This window comes from Panthera pardus, unplaced genomic scaffold (assembly GCF_024362965.1).
Source record: "Panthera pardus isolate Hobbes unplaced genomic scaffold, ASM2436296v1 HiC_scaffold_21, whole genome shotgun sequence".
Classification (NCBI taxonomy): Eukaryota; Metazoa; Chordata; class Mammalia; order Carnivora; family Felidae; genus Panthera; species Panthera pardus.
This window is the reverse complement of record NW_026526777.1, coordinates 26586186-26608278: the sequence shown is the minus strand read 5'-3', so window position 1 is coordinate 26608278 and position 22093 is coordinate 26586186. Positions and strand designations below refer to the sequence as shown.

The 22093-nt window shown below is 53.7% G+C and overlaps 1 protein-coding gene and 1 long non-coding RNA gene across 19 annotated transcripts in view; one reads left to right on the top strand and one right to left on the bottom strand.

The window, feature by feature from the left end:
- The window catches only part of PLEKHA6 (pleckstrin homology domain containing A6), a 143217-nt gene that overhangs the window by 35540 nt on the left and 85584 nt on the right, over nt 1-22093 (bottom strand). For 16 of the 17 annotated variants that reach the window (XM_019432601.2, XM_019432637.2, XM_019432614.2 and 13 more), the window contains exons 4-7: nt 8644-8724; nt 7848-7962; nt 2671-2775; nt 1943-2015 (exon numbers count right to left, since the gene is read on the bottom strand). In XM_019432601.2, the coding sequence (XP_019288146.2) occupies nt 1943-2015; nt 2671-2775; nt 7848-7962; nt 8644-8724 (374 nt within the window). Of the gene's footprint in view, nt 1-1942; nt 2016-2670; nt 2776-7847; nt 7963-8643; nt 8725-10863; nt 10979-22093 lie in introns of those variants that run through there. The other variant, XM_019432718.2, reaches the window with a different exon arrangement.
- On the top strand, nt 1448-17142 carry LOC109257006 (uncharacterized). Of its 2 annotated transcripts, none has more exons than XR_008424567.1 (7): nt 1448-1509; nt 6622-8519; nt 9218-9336; nt 10762-10973; nt 14994-15091; nt 15555-15711; nt 16364-17142. It is a non-coding gene; the product is annotated as an uncharacterized LOC109257006 (long non-coding RNA). The 2 variants fall into 2 exon arrangements; XR_008424568.1 differs by having other exon boundaries at nt 1470-1509; nt 8309-8519.

Below are 22093 nucleotides of genomic sequence, written 5' to 3'. Positions count from 1 at the left end.
AATGGGATCGGGCAGGGCAGAGAGGATAGTCCCCTCTTCGGCTCAGGCTCCTCTGGGTAACCGTTTCCAAGGTTTTCCCAGTCACCCAGCAGCTTGCTCTGTCCTCTCCTGACAGGGGTCTGCCTTCCCCTCTATGGCCCCCATGTCTCCACAGGAAGACATGCCCCTGCGTAACCTCTTGGCCCTCTGTTCCCCGGATCAGGCTAACAGCCAGGCTGTTACATAATTCATCCCGAATCTCCAAAGGAGCCTGATGGATTAGCTAGTCAGGCCCCCAGGTGTCAGCAGGAGCCACGGAAGGTGGGGGTGCTCTGTGGAATAGGTGGGGGGGGCAACTTTGAGGCCCTGGCAAGCCTCTCCCCATTTCCCTAGGATAGCTCTTGAGTCAGGCTAGAGACCCTGCAAAACCCTCAGGGTTCAGAAGGGGTCTCTGGGATTATACGCTCATGGGTTCCCCTTCTCTTCTTCCTCATCACTTAGATAAGATACTTGGCTTAAGGTCCAGCTTCCTATGCAGACTCAGCATGGTACGCAGAGGAAGGGCTAAGCCAAAGGATCAGGAGGGACCCAGGGCCGGGGACCCAGGGCTTCTTCAGGGAAACAGAGGCTGCCATCTCCTGGGGGTGATGGCCTTCTGCCTGGTAGTCCCCAGGCCAGTGTTTACGGGGTCTCTTGAGCGCATCTCTCAGTGGATGGTGGCCCCCATCACAGTGCCTCTTGAGTCCACAGCTCTTAAGTTTCTACCCTCACGCCAGTCCCAGAGTCTCTTGTCTGCAGAGGGCCTGGCTTTCCTTCATATTCGTTCATACTCTGGCTCCAGTCAGCCCTGGGTCCCAGAGGCTCAGCGCCAGGGACCAAGTCTTGGCGGATTCTTCTCCCTCCGTCTTGGGGTTTTCTCTGTGACTGGATCCTGTATATGCAGCCCCTTCCTGATTTCTCTCCTCGGGTTCAGGTGGCAGCAACGCAGGGCACAGGGACAGCAGCATTCTGGAGGGTCACTGGGTACAACCTTTGTTTGTGCAAGTTAATGATTCACTGAATTGCCCCCAGGAGGCCCAGAGGAGGCAGGGCTCTGCCATTCCTGGGGCATGGAGGAAAAGAAACAGCCTCTCCTGCTGCAAAATCACTTTACCCTTCTCTTCTTGTGGCCCCGCGTCAGCGTGACGGGGCCGTCGCTGTCATCAGCCCTCACTAGCTCCCAAGGTGCCTTCCCTGACACAACGTTGCTGTACGTATTTTAAAAATAACTTCCTGGAGGCTGCCTCACCAAAGTTATTAGGTCTCTCTCTCTCTCTTTCTGTTTTTGAGAGGCTAGAGAGTGAGTGTAGGGGTGCACGGAGAGGACAGAAGCTGGGGGATGTTCGTTTACTCAACACTGGGCACCTACCATGTGCCATAATGCAGCGTTTTAGGCGCTGTGGCGACAGCGGTGAACAACACTGCGATTTCTGCCCCCACAGACTGGACGACAGGGCGACAGGAGGAAGCTCCACACACAAGCCCCGATTGGTAGGTCACCTCACCTAGTAGTGAGTAGGGACCTTCCTCTTCTTCGTCCCGTTCCTACCCCATCCCCCACCCCAGGACTTCACCGCGTGTCACATGACTTTCCTGGTCACCCACTGTGTCCTCCATCCGGACCTAGGACTCTGCCTGAAACCTCGAGGGTGCCCGGGAAGTACTGTTGAATGTGACGTGATCGAGCGCGTGAGCGAGCGGGCTCTGTCTTCATCCCACCGTCAGGACCCACAGGTGCCGGCAGCTACGGGGCATATTTGCATATCCCTCCCCCCCACCCCCCCCCACCGCCCCCACCGCCCAGCCACCGTTGGCCCACTGACCAACGTCCACCCGAAGCAGAGCCCGATGATTTGGCAGAACAAGCAAGAGTGGGCCCTGCCTTCCTGTGGCCCCTGCCAGCCCCAGTGGAAGCGAAGCTCACCTTTATAGTAGAAGAGACAGCGATCCACCAGGACGAACCAGCGCTTGTTCCACTGCTTGACCCCGGAGCTGGCCTGTGGGACACGTGGAGACAGACGGGAGGGACCGTGAGCTGGGCACAGGAGGGGGAATGCAGGGGAAGGTGTGCGGCACGAATTATATAAGGACATCCTGCCTCTGGTTGCGGTTTTGCCACTAACCAGTGGCAGCCGACCCCCTTAAGGCCTCGGGCGCAGGAAACGGACCCTGGACTATTGCCCGTGACCTTCCAGTTCTGTCTTTCTGGGCCTCAGCATCTCTCCCAGGGAAGATAAAAGGGGTGAGAGATGAGCCAGGATACGTGGGCAGAGGGCAGTCAGGCAGAGTGGCAAGGTCAAACTGGGAAGAATTAGCGGACCCCTAGACTAATGACAGTCCCCTTAGCGCAGCAAGAGGGACCTGCTGAGAATGAGCCAGACGGCGCTCTCATGGGGTTGGTGACCCAGCGTACTTCAAAGTCATTGCATCTGCCCATCGGGAGACCTGGCTGGATTCCCGTAGTTGACATTAATTTTTCTGTGTGATTTTGGGAAGACACTCAACTTCTCTGAGTCTTTATAAAATTAGGAGATTCACAGAGATATACCAAAAATAGGATACGGAAGCACGTACCAAATCACGCAGGGACTCAGAAATACAGAGGAATGGGAGCGGCGGTCATGGTGGGGGGACCGGCAGAGGAGGCCTCACCTGCTTGAAGAGCCAGCCCGCCTTGGTGACAGGTGCATTGAGGTTCCGCTTCATGGAGTGTGAGCGCTTCCCAAAAGCGATGGCTTTGCGGGATGTTCGGGTTGCCTGGGGAGGCCGAGAGAGAAGCAGGCCTGACTTTCTTCCTGTCCTCCTCTCTGCTCTATCTGCAACGGAAGCTACCCTCGGTGGGAGCTGTATCTCTCTCCACGCCTGGGGGACTCGTCACGCCAAGAGGACCAGGTGGGACTCTTGGATCTGTCCTCACTCAAGGGCACAGCTGTCCAATTCTTCGCTGCTTTTCTCTTATCTCTAAAATGGGGCTCAAAATCAGTCCGACCCGTCTCACAATGGTGTGGGTTTTGTTGTGGTTGTTGTTGTGAAGAGAAAGTAAGATTTTTCATTTCGCCCCCGGGCTTTCTTCTACTGTCCTGACTCCCCAACTCTTTTGTGAAGCTTTCTGGCACCCATCCAAATACAAGTGCATTCCCGATGTCATCATCCTGTCAGAGTCCTGCTCCCTCTCGAATGGCCGACGTAGCACAGAGCAGGGAGGATACACAAGTGTTCTCCTGGCTCCTTGTTGCCACATGGACACTGTCACCCTTCCACATGCTGGCAATAATCACTCTGGAAGCACCCCTGATCTTCCATTGTTTAGCCCTTTTCATCACTGTCAGCTTCTAGATCATTCCTTCAGAATCTTAGGATTCTGGTACCAATCATCCCCTTCACTCAAAGTCTTGCCATCACCGTGACCTTGTCCCTGATGATGACCCACCCACTGCCCTGACCTGATAGTACCGAGAGGTCCTCAGTTCCAAAACCATTCGCTTCTACCCCAGCACTCACTCCCATGGCCGCACCTTTGACCTGGTCGCACCCAGGCCCCTTCACCACTGACATCTTCAATTCTGAGGTTTCGACTTCCTGACGCCCTCCTGTCCTTTGGGCTTGGTCACCCCATTACTCAACACCATCGGCTTTTCTACTCCACTGGCATCTCCAGCTCCTCAGTCCTCCCCTTTTCTTCTGGATCCGTCAGTTGCCTCTTGGTCGTATCTATTTCCCTAAGAAGCCCAGGGGTGCCTGAGTGGCTCAGTTGGTTAGGCATCTGACTTCTGCTCAGGTCATGATCTCGCGGTCTGTGGGTTCGAGCCCTGCATCGGGCTCTGTGCTGACAGCTCAGAGCCTGGAGCCTGCTTCGGATTCTGTGTCTCCCTCTCTCTCTCTGCTCCTCCCTCGCTTGCTCTCTGTCTCTCTCTCAAAAGTAAACAAACACTTAAAAAAATTAAAAAAATTACTTAAGAAGGCCAGGCCCCACATGGGAATAGGTCAGCTACCCTCCAAAACACCCCATCCGTTGTCATTGCTTGACCTTCTCTAAAACTCAAAATCCCCGAGCAATCAAATTATCCTCTCCCTGCACTCACTGCCAGAGTACGGTTCTGGCAGAGGAGAAGCACACTGCAGTACAGATGAGGCCACCACAGACCACCGTCCCCAAGCACAGCTCGGCTCATGAGCCATCATTCTGCTCCCTGCCCCGTGAGCTCCCCCTCTGCCCTCCCCGCGGTGGACCTGGCTCCCCTCCCGCCAACACACAGATAATCGGGCGATCAGACATGCACTTCCTCAATTTCACACCCTTTTACCTAGAAAATTACTGTCCTCACCACTCATCCCCTCTTTCTCTTCCATGTCAAAAGAGGTGTCGTCCTCCTTTTCAAGGCTAACACATTCGACCCGCCATCTCCTGGGACTTTGCTTCATTCATAATCTCCTCTCAAATCTGTCTTCAACTTTTCCTTCTCTACTGGCTGCTTCTCCTGGGCACATGGGCTCAGTCCTCTCCATCTTAAGGCATCAGTCTGTCTCTGTCTGTCTCTCTTCCCTCCACCTCTCTCTGTCACACACACCAGAATCCCCCCTCAACTCTACATCCACTGCCTGTTGTCAGGTAACACTTTCCCTCCTTTCCCTGCAGGAATATTCTCGTGGGAAGAGTCCTGACATCCTCTCCTCGCGTTTACTCCTAACCCCCCTGCACCTCTTTCCTGAAGTGGCAGCTGCAATGTCATTGAATTAAGGCTGCTCAGTCTTAGGCCATCATCCTAAGACCCTGGAGAGCATTTACTTTCTCTGTTTCCTGCGACTCTTGGTTTCTGTGACAGTATTCTTTCTTCTGAGCTCCTCCACCTGTGGCCGCTCCTTCTCAATCTCCACCTTTACTCAACTGGTGGGCCTTGACCAAACTTCTAAAATTCTCATTTTTCTTGTTCCACGCTGTCTATGTATCTCATCTATACCCATTGCCTTGACTACCAGCAATGGGCTGAAAATTCCCTAATCTGTACCCAAGACTTCTCTCCTAGCCCTGGTCCATTTTGTAACAGGTTGTCCAGCCAGGATGAAGTAAATGCAAACCCAAGCCTGTTGTCTTCCTAACCAAGCCTGTTCTGTATTTCTCACTTGGTGAATGGTACTACAATCCACCCACTTGCCCAAACTAGAACTCTGAACCGTCTCACACCGTTCCCTCCTCCCTCCTCTCCTTATCCCACATTTACGGGTGGGTGAGTCTATGTTCCTAATGGTTCTCGGATCGGTTCTTTCCTGTCGGGTCGTCATCTCTCCTTGCTATGCACCTTCTGGAACAAGTCAGGTTACTTCTCTAAAACAGGGTAATCATGACGCTCTCTTAACGTTTCTTACTACCTCTCACCACTTAGAAGACTAATCAATTTCTTAGCATGGCTCACAAGGCAGGTCTGTAAGAGTCGCCGGGCCCATGACCCACCTTCTGCCCCTCTACCCAACAGGTCCCTTGCGGTCAGGCCAAACTCCTGGTGGTTCTCTCCTATCCCGCCTGCTTTTGCTCATGACCCATGGAAGACAGAGGGATCAGGATCTCCCTTGTTCCCTAACAAATCCCAACTCATCCTTTAAGCCCAGTGTAGACCCCCCTTACTCCACAAAACCTCCTGGATCCCCCGGGACAGTTAGCTGCCCCTCCTGTCTGTCCACTCCTGTAGTCTAGAGCATGTCACACTGCAATGGAACTGTTGGCTTTCCAGCTCCTTCTCCAAACTCTGAGCTCTTTGTAGGGAGGAAGTTGAATCTTATTCATCTCTTCGTCACCAGAGCCCGGCAAGGTATCTGGCTACAATAAACATTTAGCAAATACTTGCAGAAGAAAGGAAAGAAGAAATTGGGATTTATTACAAAGCACACCCCAATCTGGGGAATAAAATTGTTTTCTAAACTTTACTAGTAAAAATCCACATATAAAGGCTGAGATTAGGCACCTGAATCACCTACTCCCCTAAGAATAAGCAAATCCGCAAATCCTTCCCTTGCTTCTCAGGCTCTCACCTGCCATAGCTTCACCTCCTCTCTGTGGCCTAGAAGCCACTCCCATAGTTCACCACTTCAGCCATTCTCCTGCCAAACCCTCCATACTCTCGCCTCCTTATCTTTCTGCCACGGCTTCCCAGCACCACTCAACCTTAGGCTAATGCCACGGCTTCCCAGCACCACTCAACCTTAGGCTAATCCAACCGTCTGCCTTCCCTGCTTTCACGGCCAGTCTGGGAGTGGTGCTGGAGTAAAACCACACACAACTGTGGACTGGAGTCAGCCAGAGTCAAGTCTGTGACCTCAGTTGACCGTTCGACATCATCACACAACATTTCATATTCCCCTCGTGGTCCTCTGTTCCTGTTCTCCAAACCTTGGGCATATTCTCAAGCCTCATTGCCTCTCCACCCACCCCACTCTCTGCAGAAAACCCTACCTCCTACCTCCGTGTAGAACTTGAGGACGTCAGATGGGAACGTCTTTAACTTTCTACACCCCACCTCCTAGCTTCACATGACTTTCCCGTGTAGCTCAGGAGTACCCCTTCCCTATGCAGGCTAACAGCACCTCTGCATCGGACTTCTGTCTCCACAGAAATGAGACTCACGGCTGTCCCCTTCCTCCTGAACCCATCTACTGGGCCATGCCCCTTCTGCTCGCACATCTCAAAACAAAACAAGATGGACCAAGCAGACCTCCTGCCATCTTGCATATCTTCTGGATTCTGTCTCCTACCCCTCATTCCCCCTAACAGTGAAGTTTCTTTACAGATATGTACATTTCAATATTTCAAACACTTCAGAAAAGCAGAGAATAAATCACCACTTTGTTGGTTTCTAACAAAACGTGACAAATACAGCTGAAACTCCCTTTGAGCCCCTCCTCAATCTCATTACCTTTCTTCCTTCCTAGAGGCAACTGTTGACCCAAAACTAGTCAGCTTGGCAGTGGTTACATGCTTGTACTACAAATATACCTATACATATGCCATATCACTTTTGTGTCCGTTTTACGTAAGCAATAGCACGTTTTTCATATTCTGCAACTTGCTTCTTACCCAACATTACATTTTCGAGATTTATCCTCATTAATACACATAGGTCTAGTGCAATTTAATTTTTGGAGAGCACTCTATTATATGACTGTACTACCCCTTACTGTCCAGTTTCTTAGAAGACTAGTTTCTACTCTTCATCGTCTGTCTGCCCTCCCATCTCCTCTTTAGCTCTCTCCTGCTCGCCTTCTGCCCCCATCCCACCACCTGTCAGGTTCTCCAGTGGTACGCCCCATGGACGCTTTCAGCCCTTATCTTACTGGACCTCTGTGCCACATTCTTGTCTGGATTACTTCTTCCTCCTGAGGCTCTCCTTCCTTTCTGAGCTCTCAATTGGCATCTCCTCCAAGAATGATTCCTCTTTTGCCGTCCCCCTAGATCAGTGGTTCTCAATAGGTGGAGGAGGGGGCAATTTTGTGCCCCAGGGAACATTTAACAACGTCTGGAGACGCTGGTTGTCATAGGGCAGGTATTACTGACATCTAACGGGTATAGGCTGGGGATGCTGCTTAACATCCTACAGTGACAAGACAGTCCCAAACCACAAAGAACTATGTGGCTCCAAATGCTAACAGTGCCAAGGTTGAGAACCCCCAGTCTAGAGATTGATCTTCCATAAGGTTCCGGTCTGACCCCTCTTCCCTTCCTGTGCTCTACCCCTCTTGCATCACCTCACTTGCTCTTTGGAGACTGTTGAAACAGCTGGACAGGCTAGCATATTTCCTAGGATTCCTACCTGACAGCTTGCCTTGGGGGCTAGACTTACCCGGACGCTGGGCCGCTCTGGGGGGACCTCGGACACCATGTTGTGGTTGGATGTGTCGCTGTTGGTGATAGCCGGGCGTTTTCCACCTGCTTTATTGGACATGTCCAAGGCCGATCTGATTTCAGGTTGATGAAAACAGAAGAAAGGGACTGGTCAGAACCCAGAAAGAATGGAAGGGCCCTAGCTGTATTCCCTACCCTGCCACCCACTGTTCCAGCATTAGCACAAAATCACATCCCCTAAGTGCTATCAAGAGGTCACCTCAGCTGCTCCTTCCGCTCTTCTGAGACCACATGCCAGTAATCTTGGTTGGGCATTTTCCTCTTTCTTTCCTGTAAACTTATTTTAAAAATCTAGACCTTAGGACTCTGGAACTCCTTTTCCTTCTAACTGAAGAGACACAATGCCTCAGTGGATATGAGAGTCATTTAATGATCTTTCTTTTCCTTCCATTCACTGAGCCGAGATCCACAGAGGAAGCCGAGAGGAATTCACATTTGGCTCTCAGGGTTATATCACCTTCCCTCAGCACCTCCCTCAAAGGCCCCTGGGTGATACGCCCACCTCAAAACTATCTCACTCCTCGAGCCTGAGATCTGGGAGACACTGGGAAAAGTGGGTGAGGTCAACGAGCTGGATGGCCCTTAGAAGCTTCCATTCCTCAGGACTGAGGTGAGAGACCCTAACTCCCTCTGCTCTCCACACCCCCTCTTTCCCCTTCCCAGCTGCAAAGTGGCAGTGGGGGCGGGGGTGGGGAAGGCTGGAAAGGTCAAGCAGTCAATGGGGGCAGACATACGTTTTCAAGTTAAATTTTTTGTTTTCTTCTGGGACCTGGCCAGTCACTGGGTGCAGAAATGTGTTCCGTCTTTCATTGTGGCTGTGGAGGCAAAAAAGAGAGAGGTTGTGATAAAGACGGAGAAGGCAGAGACACAAGCTAAAGGAAGGGTGGGCCCCAGGCAGTGACAGGGCCCCGATGGCCACATGGGAGATGGTCCCTCTGTCGTCTGTGGGGTCCAGGAGAGGCAGGCTCGGGGGCTGGGCTGCAGAAAAAGCAGCTGCAGTCAGGTGGGGGGTAGGGAGACACCTTTCACTAGTCAGTGCTAACTACTTACACAGATCGCTGAGGCTGGAAATATGTCCCACTTAACCCCTTCAGTGGTGACCCTGGGCTTGTAAGTGAGTGGGGGGGGGGGGGCAGGAGTCTCCAACAGCCAAGGTTTTGTGTGTGGCAGGTTCTCTCCCAGGAACTGCTCCTGCCCGTGCCCCACATAAAAACTGCTCACTCATTATTTGCTGAAAGAATTCCCTTGTGACCTTGGACTCCTTTCTCTCCTGTTTTATGTTGCATCTCTTGCTTTACGTGACACCAGAGATCCAGAAACTCCATTCCTGAGCTCGGGCTGGGACCCACTCATGCTTCCAGTCCAGGGTCCCTGCATCTAAGGGGCCACTTGATGTACTGAGGCCCCGGGGACCGTCAGGCATCGAGGTGAGTGCCGGCTCCACAGTCACATCTAATTAAGGGATGCTGGGGCCTGGGGTGGGCTGGGGTGCTGGGAGGACAGGCTGCTAGGAAACGGGGTCTGTGCAGAAGCAGATGGGGAGCAGGGCCGTGGAGGCTCCTTGGGGAAGTCCTGCTGTGGCTCTCTGGCTGGCTGAATGTCAGCCTAGTTTCCTGGTGGCTTCTGGGGGAGACAGACAGTCTGTGAAAAGGGTAGCAGATAGACCTTAGAGGGGGGCTGGTGCTGTGGGTCTAAGCCACCAATGGCAGCCATTGAAGATGGCTTCTGCGAACAGGGGACCACTTGGCAAGAACATTGTAGGATCCAAGCATCTAGCCAGTGGGGGACTGGGTGAGTTTTAAGGTCTTCACTCATCCCTCGTGAGAGATGCTGTGAGAGCCCAGAATAGTCTCAGTCCGCCCCAAGAAGCAGGCACCTGGACAGCGCCTGCTGAAGCCATGCCAAGCTTGGGGCTTGGGGGGGGGGGGGTCCTGACACCAGGCCACTTGAGCACTCTGACAGCGATCAGCCAGGGCTGCCTGGCATGTGGCACCCCAGCCGGCCCCCGAGGAAAGAGAGCCTAGCTTGGTCCCTTCCACTCCACGTGAGAAGTAACCTTATGGAGATCCCTCTTCAATAGTCCGGGAATCTCAGCCCCTGGGCTGTCTGCTGGAGTTAGAGATAATAACAAACGGTGGGTTTTTTTTTTCGGCTCCCAAACCAGCCATGTGCAGATAGAATCCAAAGCCCTGTGCAGAGAAGCCCGGTGAGCAGTGGCCACCGTCTATGTGGAAATCTAGGGTTTTGCAGCTTGGGCTTGCCGGCCAGGACCCTAAATCTGGCCAGTGTCCACCAGGACTCGGTTCCAACTCTAGCATATTGCTCACCTGCTCTCCACGTCTCAAACTTTATTCCCTCCTCCCTCCAACAGGGATGCTCTCCTCAACTGCAGGGCGTCGTTGCAAGGAAGGGTGACTGGTTGCAGTCCCCCCTGCCCCCTGCCTCTCCCCCATCGGGAGGCGAGCAGTTTGTGAAAATAAGGTCCTCGAGGTGCCAAGATCTCTGCTTTTCCCCGGTGGCACAGAGCGCCTGCTCCCCACCTCCCACGTCCAGCCCGCTACATGTTCCCTGTGCTAACGGCCGGAACCTTCCCCACACACACTGGTATAGACAGACAGACACACACACACACACACACACACACACACACACACGCACGCACACAGTCTGCTGTCAGCCGGCACAGGTCTCTCAAGGGACAGCGAATTGCTCCCTGCCCCAGACTCTCCTACCCAGCAACCCCTACAAATGACGTCCTCTCTCCATCCCGGCGCTACCAATTTCAAAATAGCTTCCCCTTCACAAGCACTGCAATGCAGCAGCCATTGACCTAACTCCTCTTCCTTCTCCAGGTCAGGTCTGGCAGGGCCCTCGCTCAGAAGCCCCCGACCCAGCGAGCCACCCATCAGCCCGCTCACGGAACTCGGCTCACCGGCCACTGAAGAAATCCCTACCTGACCCGCCGATCAGCCCGAAACTTCAACATCCTTTTGGCAGCTCTGTCCCCTGTTCGGCAGCCTCAGAGGACCTGCCAGCCACCCTGCTCCTACCATCCCTCTGAGAAGTAAGTCCTCCGGGTCCCGGTGGCCAGCTCAGGGCGCGAGGCAGGCGCGGCTGGCTCCCCCTCCTCCCGGCTCCGGCACCAGGCGAGGGGGAGGGGCTCTCCCCGGGTGGTGGCAGGGGGTGCCCAGGTGCCCTGGGGGGCCCGTGGCTTCCTAGCATCCAGCCCGAATGCTGCCGTCTGAGTGCTGGAGGCAGAATAAATGAGCAGGGATGATAGCCTCCCGGTCCGGGTCCCCGAGGAGAAAACGCTGAAACAGAGGCGGGCGGGCGCCGAGCAGGTGTACAAGTTCCAGGTAGTCCGACCTCCCTGAGCTAAGGACACAGAGTGGCCGGGCGGGCGGAGCCGTCTGGGGCCGCACTCCCATCTGCGCGGCCTGCAGGAAGACGGTCTTTCCTGCCTCCCGACCCCCAGCCCCGAACGCAGGCCCTTGGGCTGAAATCCACGTGCTTCGCAGAGACCCTTCTGATCCCGCGGGCACGAGGGTTAGAAGAAGCTCCAGGCTCGGCTGCTGCCACTGCCTAGAAGCTGAGATTAAGTTTCCCAGACTTCGGTGCAGACAGGGCACAGCGAGGGGGGCTTCTGCGCAGCAAACGCCCCCCCCCCCAAACGTGCTCTCTTAGGACCCAGCCCCGCCTGGCTTGCCCTCCGCTTGGGGTCCAGCTGAGGGGCACGGGGAGCCAGAGCTGGTGGCAAGGACCTGGCTTCTTTGCTCTGGTGAACTGGAAGGAAAGCTTCCTTCCAAAGCTTGTGAGGAAGAGGGCAGCAAACAGGGCTCAGAGGGGGTCACCGTGTGTTTACTTCTGAAAATCTTCCCAGATGCCATATGATAAATCCCAGCTGGCGACTGTTGGATCTGCTCAGGGGCAAAGGAGGTTTGCATCGCCTTGAAGTTCCCTGAACTCTCCGGGGGCTGAAGACAGTCAGATCTCCCCTTTCCCTAATGCCCTCGGTGTCTGAGGGTCCTGGGACTGCAAGGGCCTTCTGAAGGTCATCTCTTCCAACCCCCTGCCTCCAGGCAAGCTCACTCTGCAATCAATCTCATTAAGTGCCCTGGCTCTTCACAAAGGGCTCCAGCAAGGGAGGCTCCAGACCCGCTGTCAGCTTATGCTGCCAACTTGTTCTTTTTTGATATCAAATTTCAGTTCCTCTGGCTTTCCATATTATTCCATTTCTGCCTTCGGATGACAGAATCCCTTCTGAGCAGCGTGGTCCCTTATCGCAGCATCAGGCAGTCCGTTGACATCATAGTCTGTTGTTATGGCAATTCTGTGATGTCACAACAGACACTAAAAGGGGAGGGCGGATCTAATTTTTTGGATCGAGGTCACAGCTCAGAGAACCGTGCAATCAGTGAATGCAAAAGCGAGCAGACAACATTATTATTTAACTGTGACAAGACAAGCCGGCTGGCGAGAGCTGGGTTCAACAGCTACTGATGTTGAGGCAACTAATCCTAAATCCAAACGGTCAATATATTCAACCATTTAGCGGTACTTTTGCAAATGGTGACAAGAGCCTTCGGTTGCCAGATCCCACCTCTCTCTGGCCCAGCCTAATTATCTGAGCCCTGCTATGGTTGTGGGAATCTGGGCCCTCCTCTGGTGCCAGCTTGAGGTCTCTGCCTGTGCACAGTAGGCGCCTAATAAATATTTGTTGGACCAACGAGCAAATGAATGAACGAACAAAAGAAACCCTCCGTGCTCCGACTTAATTTTTAGCCACCTGCATTTGGAGTTTGACATTCTGTTACCAAGGGCCTCCCTACCTTTGCTCTCTCTTAAAATTAATTACTTCCTCTCCATGAGAGAAGCTCTGTCTCTGCCCCCTCGCCCCTTCACTCAGCTCCCCTGCCTGGCTCCCCCTCGAATATACAGCTTGGCTTTGATCCGTCTTCATTAGGAGGGGAAGAAAATTAAGCTCCTCCGTATAGGAGGAGGGAGTGGAGGTGCATTGGGAAAATGAGTTTTCTTCCTCTAGAAGGCAAAAAATATCCCCTTTCTCTTCAAGCTGAGCTCAGGAACCTCCCACAGGCTTTGCTTAAGTTGTAAGCTAAATTACTTCTCCCATGCCCAGTGAAGCTAGCACAAGGGAGTAGGAATGTAGGCTCCGGGGCTTTCCCTGCTTGTCGAGGGCTCTGAAATCCTCAGGGTTCAGGCACACAGAATGCCTAGCTGGGGTTCTTTTCCTTCACCACTAAACTGCACAGAATGACAGGTTGTCATTTTAGGGTAGACGTCAAGAAGAACTTACCAGGTGCAGGATATTTTAAAAGGGAAACAAGGATAGGTGATTCATTTTTTCTCTCTTCTTTCCTTTTTTTTTTTTTTTTTTTTTTGGTGGGGGTATGTCAAAGGCCTCCATTTCTCAGGAACAAATAGTTATGAGTACATCTCCAAATGGACCTCCTGATTCCCACCCCCCAAAAAGGGGGAGAATCTCAAGCAGTCAAGCAGATTTTGTGATGGAGGCAGGAACATCCCTAAACTCCTGGATCTCCCACTGGGTGGCCGCCTTATCCACTGTGCCTACAAACGTGGCCCCAATGGCAGTGCCACCGGTGAAAAGAGAATTGGGCAACACCAAGCTTTCAGTCCAAGATCCAACGGGAATTAGCAATGTGACCTGACTTCTCTGGTTATTCGTTTCCTCGTGTGCAAATGAGGTACCTTCTAATTCTATGAAATAATAGCTGGCACTTGCAAACTGTGAAATGTTTTATGCATAAGAGATAATGGCGATGATTAATTTGCTTAGAAACAAATCAAGAAACATGCCAGGTACCGGAGCTAGAAAAGGAAAAACATACCATTCAGGTTTAAGAAGGCTACGCGAGTGGGGCGGGGGCTGGCTTTCCAGAAGTGCCAATACCAGTAAATTACAACAAGCAGAGGCCGGGCATCCGCCTCTCCTTCCTAGGGCTTTCCTAGGAAGCCTAGCAGGGCTTTCCTGCTTCCTGAGGCGCCCTCAGTCTCCAGGTCCTGGTGACAGCCTCACTACAAAGATAACCCAGTACTGATCTGTCTCCAAACATCTTCCCCAAGCATCGGCATCTGTCTAGAGGGCTACTGGCACTACACGGTCAAAGGCAGCAAATTCAACCCCAGTCTCCGCGACCCTTTGTAGGCATGCATGGTTGCACACGTGCACACACACGTGCGCACGCGCGCGCGCAGCACACACACACACACACACACACACACAGGTTGGACGCCCAGAGCTCCCACCGTGATAAATATTGAACAACTAGAAAAATACACTCAACGCCTTCCACCCTCTGGGCCCCTCCTGGTTATCTGCCCTACACCAAGCTGCCTCATTTCCATAGCTCCCGAGAATCTGCTGACAGAGAATTAGCCCTGGCTAGGCTTCCCCATCCAGAGAGCACTTTGGCTTCTGGCATCACAGCTCATTATATGGAGAGAGGACATGGGGTGAGGGGTGGGGGAAGCGGGGGGTGCTGCCTGTGGCCCATCCCTCCCACTTCCTTCTTTTCCCCAGCTAGCAAATTCTAAGCGAGGCCATCCACACTCCTGGGACGGCTGCTGCCGGAGGGTGGGGGGGGAGGGAGGAAGGTAGGGAGAGGTTTGGCTGCAGCTCCCCACCTCCCCCCCCACCATGTCTCATCATTATTTTTGAGCAGCTTTATCTTCTCCGGCATTCTGTCCCAATTAAAACCAGCTCGGTTTACAGTTCCAACAGCGCTGGTGTGCCTGACCATTGAAGCTCTCCCGATCATTCCTCAGGAAAAATACGCTGCCCTAGCCAACTTCTCCCCACCAAAGTCCCTCTGTCCTCCGGCCTATTGCTGCCACACAAAGAAGCCAAAGGAGGTCAGGCCCCGGTGGCCCTCCTGGGGATCTGCAGGTGGCAAGGAGCACCTCGGCACGGCACTGTCTCTTCTCCACATGCTTGCTGCCTGCAGAGCAAAATACCAGCTCTGCGGGCTCCGGGGACCCAGCTGCCAGCCTCACACTGGTACTCATTCTCTCCTCTCTGTCCTTGCACCATCCTTCCTCCCAGGCCACAGTCATTTCCAAAAGGGCAGGAATAGGGCATCCTCTGCCAAGCAAGCTTGGAATGTCCTGAAATGCTAGGCCACTGGGCTGAGCGGCTAAAAGGTAAGACTCGGGCCGCCCCCTTTCCTGCTCAACTCTGCCTCTCCTCACAGCCCCCATCCCCACCCCAAAGGGCCAAAACACATTTCCCTGACTATGACCGGTTGTGGAATGCTGGGGGATGTTCACCGGAGCTCGGCCCCTACCTCAGATAGAAAGCAGATGAGCTGGCTTAGTAGCCAATGGAGGGGAAATCACAAATCAGGGGGCCAGAGTCAGGTTTCCTCCCTTCCCCACTGTGTCCTTCCTGGGGTCTCGCCGCACTATCTCCGAGCCCCTGCCCTGGGCTGGAAAGAAGCCCCAGACGGCAGGGTAAGGGTTGCGCTCTCGCGGGCTCTTTAGTCCCGGTCACTGTTTGTAGCGTGCACGCGCGTGTGTGCGTGTGTGCGTGTGTGCGGCGGGGAGCGGCGGATATCTCAGGGAGGGGAAGTTTGCGGGGAGTGTTCACTCTGATCTTGTGCCCCAGCTTGGATTATCTTATCTTCAAACTGATGATGACGGCGACGACGATGACGATTTTACTTTATGTGATTCCATTCATCTTCTGAAAAATGAAGATAACCGGGGTGGATATTCAGCACAGCCACGCTATGTTATGAAAACGTTGAAATTCTCCCTTATTGGTCGGTAAAGAGCACCTCCACTGAGCCTCTTGAGCGCCCCCTCCTCACCTCCCCACCGGTGCCTACCCCCCCCCCCCCCCCCGAGAGATCCAAAGACACCACGGGGGAGGGGGGGAACCACAGGACTCCAGGCCCCTGCCCTTTCTGGTTGATGAATTACTGAACGTCATTCCTGAAGTCGCCATTCCTTAACTGTCAGAACACCAATGGCCCTTGCAAATGTCAAGATCGGGATTCTGGGCCCAGAAGTTGTGATGTGCAGGACGCAGGACGAGAGGGGCCTTTCCCGCTTTTCCACCCCACGCCTGACCCAACTTGGGAGAACTGGGGCAACGCAGCTCCCTGGGGCTCCTCACCTTCCTTGCCCTCACGCTTTGGTTTTGTTCCCTGCTGAAGGGAAAGGAAATTTAGGAAGGACTGTCATTCTGGCTCCACCTTCCCTCCTCACAGCCTTTCCTGAGTGGTGAAGCCTGATGGGAGCAGGGGGAAGGCCCCAGTCTCCTCCCTCAGCCTCCAAGCCGCCTTCTCCTGACAGTCAGCAAGAGTCCCACGAGATAAAGGGGCAGGATACTAATTAATTACTGTCTCCCCCCCCCCATCCCCACCCCCCCACCCCGGCTCTGAGCTAAATCCCAAAACCCCAACCTTTCAGAAGCTGAGGCGGCCCAGCTGTCTGCTTCCGAGCCTCCAGAAGGTCACTGGAACCAGCTCTCTTCATTCCTAGCTCAGCAGATTTGGTTCTGGTGTCCCAGACAACAGTCCCACCCCACCTCACCCCAAGGGAAAGCATTCGACAGAGTAAGTGTTCAGAGAACAATGCAACCAGACTAATGTCCCTCCTTCCACACCCTCCAAGGCTACAAATGCCTTCTCAGTTATCAATCCAGCAACTGGGGAGGGTCAAGTCGTCCTGTGCCTCAGCTTCCTTGTGTCAACAATGAACCAATGGTGCAGCCACTCTGGAAAACAGTATGGAGGTTCCTAAAAAAACTAAAAAGAGAACTACCCTACGACCCAGCAATTGCACTACTAGGCATTTAACCACGGGATACAGGCGTGCTGTTTCAAAGGGACACATGTACCCCCATGTTGATAGCAGCACTATCGACAACAGCCAAAGTATGGAAAGAGCCCAAATGTCCATCGATGGATGAATGGATAAAGACGATGTGGTATATATATACAATGGAGTATTACGCGGCAATCAAAAAGAATGAAATCTTGCCGTTTGCAACGACGCGGATGGAACTGGAGGGTATTATGCTAAGTGAAAGTGGTCAGTCAGAGAAAGACAAACATCATATGACTCCACTCACATGAGGACTTTAAGAGACAAAACAGATGAACATAAGGGAAGGGAGACAAAAATGATATAAAAACAAGGAGGGGGACAAAACAGAAGAGACTCTTAAATATGGAGCAGACGGTTACTGGAGGGGTTGTGGGAGGGGGGATGGGCTAAGTGGGGAAGGGGCACTAAGGAATCTACTCCTGAAATCATTGTCGCACTATATGCTAACTAATTTGGATGTAAATTTAAAAAAATAAAATTAAAAAAGAATAATAATTAAAAAAATGAACCAATGGTAATAAGTAGGCCTTGTTCAGTACACAACACAGATGAAGGGGTTCAGAACAAAGGGGATAAATTAAGCTCATGTGGTCTGGGCTTTGCATTTGGAGGAAGGCAAGGCCCACATCAGAGTCAGGGAAGCTGAGGTCCGTTGTCCCAACCCTAGTGACTGGAGAGAGAAGACAAAAGTTCCTGTTCTTTGTCCAATCTGAGCCTTTTTTGTCTCCAGGAAAGAAGAGGGACAAAGCTTCATGATTCAGAGGGGAGACACCTGCTCCACCAGGCTGGCTGCGAGAACGCAGGGATAAAAGGACACAAACCCTCTTACTTGTAAGCCCGTGGGCCATAGGTCTGGGGACTGTGTGTGACATGGAGCAGGGGCAGGGGGGTACCCATGAATGTTAGTCCGGCAACACCTGCCTAGGTGCGGAGATGCGGAAGGGCGGCCGCATGCAAACTGCTTACCGCCTGGGCCTTCTCGGTTGCTGTTGGCCAGCACCTCACACACAGTAGGAACAGAATGGGTGATGGCCGTGGTTGCAGAGGCAGTGGGAGGAGTGGACGTGTGCCATCGCACTTCGGGAGATGGAACTGTGAGTGAGAGAGGCGGGAGGGCTCAGCTTCCGGTCCCTCTCGCTGGGGGATGTGAAGGCAGGTTCCATATGCTCCGGGGCTCCCCTCCTCTCCTCCCCCCTCCAACTGGCCAGCCCACGCTGATAAGAGTCTATGAAGCAGGGGCTTTGTCTGGGGGAGAGGAGAGCAGTAAATCAATGGGAGCAGAGAGCAGGGGCCTGGACAATTGCTTCTGGGAGGGAGGAGCCCTCATCTCAGGGAGGTGCATGGAGCAAGGGGGGGGGCAGAGGCAGGCGGATGGCAGCAAAGCTTTAGTGTTAGCATCACCCCTCACCTGTCCTGGGGGAGCCAAGCCGGCCCCTCCCCCCAGGGAGGGCTCAGCTGCTCATCTCTCCTAGACTGGGGGACACAGATGGATTGTGGGACATTCTGAACACCTCCTTCTGCTGGGAGTGAGGAGTCTGGAACTTCCCATGTGCCTGGGGAGCTTGCCAAGGGCTCTGAGGGCAGAGGCATCTCCCCAGATTGCTGTCTGCTGTAGGGAGGATCCAAAGTGATCCTGGGAACACAGGCCACCAGTGGAACGGCCAGAAAATGGCTGTACCTGGGGAAGGTCATTGCCGTCTTCCCCCTCTGTGGACTGAGGACAGCTGTAGAGTGCTCCCCCTGCTATCCCAGAGAGGAGAAGTGGATCTAGAAAGGAAAGGACTTAGAGAACTATTGAAGAAGGCTGTCGCATAGAGTCAAAGAATGGAGAGCGTGTGGGTTATCCTTACGGAAAAGGGTGAGGGCAGTGGTTTCCCCATCTGTAACAGAGTGCCACCAGAGATGTTAAGTTAAACAAGATCACATGTTGGAAGCACATAATAATTCCTCGGCAATTGCTGAAGTTATAATCATTAATAAATTAAAGGGATCGCATAAAACAAGTAGCATTATTCTAAAGCTGTGCCGTCCAGTTTAGTAGCCATTAGTCATATGGGACTATTTACGCTGGAATTAATTAAGATGAAATAAAATTAAAATGCCAGTTCCTCGTCATGCTAGCCACATCTCACCGTGTGGCTCAACAGTCACAGTCGCCAGAGGCGACCACACGGGACAGACAGCCATGGCGCACTCTATCATCGTGCAGCAGTCTATCTGGACAGCACGGGGCCAGAGTCTCTGCAAGCCACCTTCCAGTTCTAATATTTTTTGATTCTCTGGAACATGCACTTCACACCAGCTGCTCTGGGCTCAGGGTCCTCAGGGGAGTACAGGTGCCCTGCTAGTCCTCAGCTACAGCAAGAAGCAGGGGAAATCTGCCACCACCACCAGAGTTTGATACATTTCAAAGTCGCATCAGAATTGATTTGGAGAATCCATCACTTTTTAAAGCATATACATTAAGAGATTCCCCTCCAAGATGGGGAATATTGTTACCGACAGCCTGTTGGGGGCAGGCTTGGGGGAGGCACTGGGGAAAGGTTACACAGCAGCTCACTCTGTGCAGAGAGGAGAGGTGGTAAGGGGGAAAGAATGGGGGAGCCCGGTCCTCCCCTGCCTTCCTTTTCCTTCTTGGATTGGCCAACTTCTGGCAGAGACCAGAGGGAGGAGGAGGAAAGAGGTGATCTGCAGGGTCCTTTGGTTTAGAACAGGAAGAGCAGGCACACAGGGGAAAAGATAGAGGAGTGGCCACCAAGGACAGGGGGCTTAGAAGTCCTCCTTCCCTGCGCCTCCCCCATCCCACCCTACCACCCAGACCTGGAGCCTGTGGTAGTCACAGGGAAACAATCTGTCCCTAAACAAACAGCACTTGAAGCGGGTGCCAGAGGGCGTTCATTGATAACCCAGGCCGAGACAGGGGAGGAAGATCTCAGAGAACGGGAGAGGCACTCCCAGGCCTAGACCCCAGCCAAGGAAAAGAGGGGGCCTGCAGAGGGAAGGGAAGAGGGAGACAGAAAGAGGGGACCACTGTCCCCACCCTGTTCCCCCCGCCCCCGCCTGCCATGCAATAGCCTTGAAGGAAGACGAGGCAGGGAAGCTGCAACAAGAAGGAACAGAATGCTCTCGGGAGGGGAGTGGAGAGGAGAAAGGGAGAAGGATGCTGTACTGGTGCCGGTCAGGACAGGAGCCAGTCCGGGTAAGTGACACCAGAGTAACAGGTGCGGCTGCCTGCACCTGTCAGAGCGTGTGAGCCACTGTGCTGCTGTTGCAACTCCCGGCTGGGCCCGGGGACGGCACAGCCTACGGAATTCCCAGGGCCTGGTGCAAAATAAAAACGCGGGGCCCCCTTGTTCGAAGATTAAGAATGTCAGGATGGCAACAGCAGAGCATTAAAACCAGGCCTTGCTGAGCCTGAGGGGCCCACTGCACAGGCTGTATGCCCAGGAAGTCCACCCAGCCTGGGGGTGCCAGGCCCTCCGTGCCACTTCCCCTGGGACTGTGAGGGCGGAAGGCGGCCGATCCCCTCTGCGGCTCGCTCTCTTAATACAGGGCAGAGCACAACAAGTGGCCCCGCTCCTCCCATCTCTACTCCCCCCCCCCCCCCCCACCCTTTCTTGGCTCACATGCCCAGAAACTTGGCTTTTGCTCTTGCCCTGCTGGGTCCAGGGCCCGGCCCCTCCCCTTTCTTGTGCCTGGTTTCTGTTTGCCTGTGGGCAGCCCGGCAGCTGAAGCGCCCAGCTGAAAGCCACCAGGGGCTTGGGTTTGCCTTATCTCTCAAATCTGCCTTCAAGATGGCACAGGAGTGCTCCGTTCCTACCCAACAGTCCCCCTTCAGGGCCACCTAACATCAGCATTATGCCTCCAACCTTTTTCGTCCCAAGAAAGTGGCACGGCTACAAAAGAGCTCCTGGCTAAGGGAGGTGGGGACAGCGGGGCAGCAGGGTGGGGGAGTCAACATTTCTGCTTTGGAGAAAGATCAGGCTTTCATTTTTTGTCACATGTGCACACATGAGTACACACGCCGTGCTGAGCATACACACACACACACACACACACACACACACACACACACACCCCCATCAGCTGAAAACAGTCCACCTGCCCCCTCTAACAAAACCCAGAACTCTGGTCCACATTCCCTGCAGGAGTCTGACTTATCTGGAGACGGTGCCTGGGTCAAAGAGCACAAATGTTTTGGAAGCTGAGGGAAGGAGGGACCTGAAGTTGAGAGAAAGGAACAGGAACGAGAGACACCCGAACCCAAAAGATTGGTCCTCTTTTTTTTTCTGGATTTGTCTGGCTCCCAAATGACAAACTTTGTCTTCTTCATGAGAGTCGCACTCCCGGCCCACTGCCAGCTCTCTGCACTGCCGCCTCCCCCCCCCCCCCCCCCCCCCCCCCCGCCGTTCTGTCCTACCTTCTTCCTCTCCACACCTGACTAAGTAAAAAAAGATGGAAGGACAAGCCACAGCAATCCCAGCCTCTTTGGTGGGGCCTCTCTGCCTTCCCTCCTGCCTGCTCCCAGGAAATCAGCCCGCGAGAGGGCAGGCCGGGGGCGCTTCTGCCCGGGGCTCCCAAGCCCCTCTCTGGAGACAATGGCTCAGAGAGGGAGGACGCAGCCAGCCAGCTTTATGTACAGGGTGGCCACACACAAAACCATTGTTCCGCATCAGGACAGACAATGGTTTGTATCTCCAGCTCCTGTGCCAAGTAGTTCACCCCCTTGGATGAAAGCAACCCTCAACATTCCCTTGTAAGAAATAGCCTGATACTGAAATCTGGCCCCAAGCTGAGAATTTGTATCCGGCTGTAACAAAAGCCCGTTCTAGCTGACGGACTGGGTGTATCCAGCGCTCCCTTACCTGGTCCAGAGCCACCCAGGCAAACACACGGGGACAGATCACCACTCTCACCACTCACTCGCCGGCCTCTGCTTGCTTGCTCGTCCCGACTCCTTTCACACTCAGGAATAGGGAAAAGGTTTCCTTTAATACTCACAGGTCCCTGGTGGGGTAGCAATCATTAACAGCCACACATGCTGACTGGCCTTAACCCCCTTCAGCGCTGGGTTGCCTCCGGCTGACTGATGGACAGCCCTGTCCTCTCTTCCCAGCCCTGGGCCAGCCCAACTCCCACCTTGATGTCATCCACCTGAGTAATGCCGGCCTCCCATGTGGAGAGCGGAGAGCGGGAGCCCTCTAGTCCCACCCAGGCTGCCCCGCCTGATTGGAGCACACTCCAACCTGAGGCGCTTGGCTCTGGCGTGGTGCCCAATTGGATGAGCCCACATTATGAAATATTTGCCTA